Below are 6,000 nucleotides of genomic sequence, written 5' to 3' on the forward strand. Positions count from 1 at the left end.
GTCTTTGTAATTTCCAAACAACAGAAGCATTGAAATAAGTCAGCCAACAGTGACTAAAAAGCACACTTTATTAAAAAAAAAAACATTGTCAAAATAAGCTTAAATAGTCTTTTTTATGAAATCATGCAATATAGTTTGAGACTAAATGGCCTGAGTATGTATAAAGTCTTAAGTGTCTTTCCCTAAAGTTATGTTTCTGCAAAATATTCCTTAGATTCCTTGTTTATGTGCCGATCCAGTCATGTTATAACACATTGTGACTTAAGGGGAAATGCTCTGCAAATACAACTGATAAAAAGGAAGATGTGACAGCGTACAGGATGTTGTCTGTGAACAGCTGCTCTGCCTGGATGTGCTGAGAAATGCATGTAGCTGTAATATGGAGACATTAGCCTCTGAAACCTTATTAAGCCTCCTGGGATTTGAACCTGCAGTGCTTTAGATAAGACAGATGTGTTCCCATTACACCGCTGCGATTTAATGCATCGTTAGGACAACAAGTCAAGCTGTGTTAAACAAATAGCAGAAGCTGGTTTTGCACATCTATCAGAGTGATTGGTGCTCTGGTTGAAAGAAAAATGTATTGCCTTTGGTTTCACCTGGGAGGGGATTTGAGCGCTGGTGGAGCTGGGTCCGTTCTGCATCCCCATCCCATTCTCTGTCAGGAATTCCTCCAGGTCCATGTACTGCAGCTGGAACAGGCCTCCGTCACATGGCAGGGTCCTCTCCCACAGCAGAGGGCCCAGAAAAGCAGACTGGGAGTTGGGTCGTAGCGGGCCGGAGCCTGGGGTTCCTCCTACCGCACCAGGCCCTCCGGCATTATTGCCCATCGAGTCTTCGTCAGAGTCCACGGGCTTGTCTTTGTCTGGAGAACAAAAGTAAAAGAACAATATGTTTAAAGGTGTTGCTTCAATACAAACAGAGGCTGTGCTGTGACATTTACTCTGACTATCAAGGGTAATAAAAGCTGTTTATTGAAGTGTTTAATCTATTTGTGCTGAGGTGGAAGAGAAAATGTAAGAGCTGAAACTCAGATCTATTCTGACAAGGTTATATTGGCTATAAGTACACAGTTAGAAATATGTAAACGTGGGAGATTGAACATTAGATACTAGAACTATCTAAACAGACTGTAGCTGCACAGAAAAAAGATGATTATCAAATCTACTGTGGTTGTATTAATTTGCACCTCTTAACCTTCAAAAGTTAATGTTTCAATCAAGCACTAAACAAACATGTCAAACTAACACAGTATCATTTCACAATTGTATTTTTCAATCAACAAAATGACACAAAATTGTAATCAAAGTGTTTCAAAATGTCAAATAAAGGTTATGTGAAACATTTCAAACAGCTACAATAAAAAAGTAACAATTAAAGTCGTTGATATGTAATTTCAGGTTTGATGCTAAATGGGAAACACGCTGATGTCACATAAAAACAATATTTTTTTCCTTCTCCATTTTAGTGCCATCCTTTGCAAACGCTTTTATGTTTACAACCAATCACCACATCCATGTTCTCACACACTGCAGCTTGCTTTAAGCCTTTCAGAGCATAATAACTGGGAGGCTTTTAAAAAGGAGAAAACAAACATTTATACCACAGGAAAAAAAAGCTTCATTTCTTTTCCAATAAAACTTAAACCGAATGATTTGTTATATTTGGTTCAGTAACAAATTTTAAAGATTAATTATTCTTACTGTTTGGAGTTGTGTGTGGTTTTAACCACCATGACACCACAATCATGTAAAGCATCTCAATCTCATAACTTAAACATTTTCAACCAACATGCAACTTAACAGCTGTCATTTCAATAAAGGCTGAACCGTGTGTCACACAAGATACAATAAATATTAATAATAATAACAATCATACACAGTTAGTAGTCCAAATCTATAATATTGTTAGGTTAAAAAAGTTTTAATATCTGGAATGTTTGGCATTAAGTCACATCACAAATGGCACCGTCAGCTTTAATTTCAAAATTTAGCTTTATTGACTCGTGCGCTGTCCTTGGTCCTGAAACGTGAACAGCTGTAATAAATATGTCAAATAACTTTTAACAGTCACCACATATTCTGCTTGTATAAAAATAAAACATGGCGCTGTTAGTTAATTACCTTCATCTGATTATCAGCAGGTTTGATGCTGATTTGTTTTGGTTGCTGCTAAATTTCATCGGTTTAATTATTATTCAGTGCAATAACGAAGAGATGTACTGATTACTCAGCAGGACAGCTAAACCAACTGATTTTCAGCCTGATTGGTGAGCAGCAGATTAGGGAACTCAATTTTATTTCATTATTTTTCCAGTCAGTGAGCATATGATGGCTAACGCTAGCTCCATTAGCACATAGGAAGTTTTACTGAGTGACGAATTAAAGTTATCCGTTTGTCATATATATAATGCATTTGTCCTAAATTTACATGTTGACTTTGTGAGAAAAATAGGGACTAATGAACTGAATAAGAAATGAACCTTTAAATAAAATGTAAACTAAAAATTTGGCTTTACAAGCTCTTTTAAAGTATTGCATCAAAAAGAAGCTAATTTGGGATAAAATCTGAATAAACAAAAGCCAAGCCTGAGGGGAGGTTTGTCCCGCTGCCTGCTATGACTTCCTTTTTGTTTTGCTTTCTGCAAAGCACTTAGCTGCAATCATTAAAAGGCATCTAAAAATAAAGTAGACTGACCCTGACCTCTGACCTCCCAGAGAGGCTGATGGAGGGACAAATGCAGCATCAATAAACTTTCACTCTTTACACTAAGCAGAAAGTTACAGTGATGGTTTCATGCTACAATCCTTTGGCGATATTATTCTAAAGAATCATGCTGCCACAAGTGCATAATAAATGAACGGCATAATGAATTATGAAGTGTGATAAAATAATGATAAAAGAGCATATTAAACCAGGCAGGGATGGCAGAGAGAGTGATGAGAAAAGACACTGAAAACGTATCAGTGATGCTGAAACTGGAAAATATTAACAGACAGGAGGTTAGAGAAGGACACCAGCTGGATGGAGGGAAGAGGAGGCCACAGAAACACAACTGTTGTATTTCTGTCCAACATAATCTTTCACCAGCAGCATCTTTATCACCTGTCTGCTGGAGGTCTCAGAATTTACACACACACTAAAAACGGCTGGGTTATTATCATCGCTCGATTGTTGAGTTAAAGCTGTAGGGTCGTAAGTTGGGTTGGTTTGACCCAGCGGTTGGGATGGAGCTGTTAGGATGTGATAAGTAAATAATAAACTGTAAAAACAACTTGTAAGAAGATGTTTAACCCGAGTGGCTTTGTTAATACATTTAGTTTCCTAAAATAACATGAGACATAAGTTGTAATTAATTATCTAATAACCCAGAGTTTGGGTTGTTCTTTTTAGTAGCTCTAATTCAACGATTTAGTCATTTTAACCCAATTTTTAGAAAAAAAACAAAACAAAACAAAACAAAAGTAGTATGCTGGGTCAAACTAATAATCCAACTCTGCTGAGTTAAAACTGCCCAGGTTGCCTCAGTTTAAATTTGACCCGGCGCTGGGTTACAGATTATTTTTATTTAACCCAGCAGTTTTTTATTGTGCAAGTAATCATTACATGGAACATAACAAAAAGAAAATTAAAAAGTAATGTATTACCAGCATGAAAGAGCAGGACTTGTTTTAATTTTTTTTTCTTTTGTCTAAAAAAATTAGAGTACCAACAAATAGCCAACAAACTGGAGAAAATACATGGATCACAGGTAATTTAGTTGTATTTTTAAAAATGTAAACATTTGTTTACATGTTCAGTTTTGATTCATTTGTTTTTTATTGATTGAGGGGTGTGTGTCAACAGGATCATAAAAGTCATTAAAGTTGCACTAAAATAATTAATCATAATGCTAGTTGCCTTTTTCTTTTTTTCTTTGTTTATAATCAAATATATGAACAATAACTGACTGTTTGATGGCTTGTGTGTTTGTTTGTTTTCCTAACTCTGAGAGTTGTTTTTTTAAGACACCAGACGAGCTCCTTGGCAAATGAATTTAATGTAATTTACCTTAAAAATGTTGTTTTTGATGTTGGAAATAACTCTTGAATGGGATTTGTAGCGATCAGCTTTTAGGTTAACTCTGTCATGAAAAGTTTTCCAAATTCTCCAAACTAAAATCACACTGACTGCTGCCTGCTGAAGGTAAGATTCTGGCAACTCACAAGTTCTCCACACATCCCCACTTGGACAAAAACAGAACAATCCCTTTAAACCGTGAGCTGGTGTCATTCTCTTGTTTTCACAGCAGAAAAAGGTTCTGATTTCACCGGGTTCAAAAAGAGAAAAATACACACTTATGGTCCCCAGGTGATGATGTTAGCATGCATGAAGGCTGTAAAATGTCAAACTCTCACAAGGTAGTTTACTGATGGTAATAAATGCATAAAATCAAAACTTTTACAAAGACTTTGATGATGAATGGCTTTGGTGCATAAATGGGACTGACGTAATGTGGCATCATTCAGTGATGCTGCAAAAACCTCCATAAGTGACTACCAAAGCCTTCTGCAGACAAGCAGGAGCACACATTTACCTGGAAACTGAGAACTGAAAACATCTGAGAAAGTAATCATTTTAAAGAGCAGTCGGAGAAAAGGAAAAAAAAATTATAATATTATGGATGACAAATGGATGGTAGGAATAAGTGGAACGTGGCACAGTTTAATTTAAGTGACTGTGACACTTTGAACAAAATGGAAAAGTCATTAAAGTGTGACAGACTTAACAAATGGCAGCAGAGCTGAAAGAAAATATAATGTTGCAGTGAGACAGAAAAAAAGAGAAGAGATCTGTGCAAATTTAAAAAAAAAGGAAATGCAGAACTGTGGATTGTGCCCAGGAGATGAGAGTGTGTACTGTAAAAGACAAAAAGGAGAAAGACAAACCCTGAGAAAATGTAAATGAGCAGAGGGACTGTGGCAGAGAGTGAAAGACGGAGCAATCGCATGAGAGGAGAGCAAGACAGAGAAGAGGAAAAACTCAAAGACGTGTGAGAGAAAAGAGATGTGCTAGATGGAGTGGGTGTTTGTGAAGGCGTCAAACAAAGCTAGCCAAGGGGAGGGAAAAAAGCAGGAGGGTTAAGGAGTAGCATCCACTCAACACAGAGGAAGGGGAAAGGCAGCAAGGACCAAAAGCAAACTGAAAAAAAAAAATGTTTTTCACTTTGCCTCTGAATGCATCACCTATCAGGGAGAATTCTACATGTGCTGACAACGAGGCTCGTGGGGGGTTTGAGATGTTTTCTGACTCCTCGGAGAGCCTGTCAGCTACGCTCACCATCATAGCTTCCTCCTCCTCCTCCATGAAAAAGACAACCAAAAAAAAAAAAAAAATGCTCATTTGCATTTTGTTCCAGAAATTATCAGCTAGTAGTTGGATAGTAGACTCACAAAGACATCCATTTGGTGAACTGTCCAACCGTCACCCATCCAATCGTTCTTTTCTCTCCCAGTGAATCTGTTGTTCTCGTCCTTTCATCCCCCTCCCCCCCGCTCGTTTCTGCTTTTATTTTATATCAATTCGGGACTCGTATCTACCCCTCTCTCAGCAATATAAAAGCTGAATGTGGGAGGAATCAGATGAAAGACGGTGCTGAAAAGACAAGCAGATGTTTGGGACAAACACAGAGAAAGGTTTTGTGGTTTGTATTTGGGTATGAGTCAGCAGAGCTGTGACAAAGCCAGTAATAGAAGAGTGTGTTTTTGAAAAAGTCCCGTCACGGGCGCATGAATCCTGCTGGGCGGTCATGCAGACTGCCCTTCGCCTCCCCTCTCCTCCGTCCGTGCTTAAATCTTTTGAAGCACAGATGTGGTCTGACAGTGGTTATTTCTTATCACGTCGTGGCAGTTTTATGTGTCACAAGCGCTCAATACACATCGGACAGAAGCGCGCGGGGTCATTATGAATCCCAACACCCTGGCGGGGCAAGAGCCGCCTGGACCTGCCAATACTGTCGTG

At 38.1% G+C, this 6,000-nt stretch overlaps 1 protein-coding gene across 2 annotated transcripts in view; it reads right to left on the bottom strand.

Annotated features, from left to right (window-relative positions):
• The window catches only part of dbpa (D site albumin promoter binding protein a), a 36,230-nt gene that overhangs the window by 24,066 nt on the left and 6,164 nt on the right, over positions 1-6,000 (bottom strand). Inside the window, exon 2 of one of the 2 annotated variants that reach the window (XM_017427646.3) lies at positions 588-865. In XM_017427646.3, coding sequence (XP_017283135.1) covers positions 588-865 — 278 coding nt within the window. The remainder of the gene's footprint in view (positions 1-587; positions 866-6,000) is intronic. The other variant, XM_017427647.3, reaches the window with a different exon arrangement.

This window comes from Kryptolebias marmoratus, linkage group LG5 (genome assembly GCF_001649575.2).
Source record: "Kryptolebias marmoratus isolate JLee-2015 linkage group LG5, ASM164957v2, whole genome shotgun sequence".
In the NCBI taxonomy this organism is placed as follows: domain Eukaryota; kingdom Metazoa; phylum Chordata; class Actinopteri; order Cyprinodontiformes; family Rivulidae; genus Kryptolebias; species Kryptolebias marmoratus.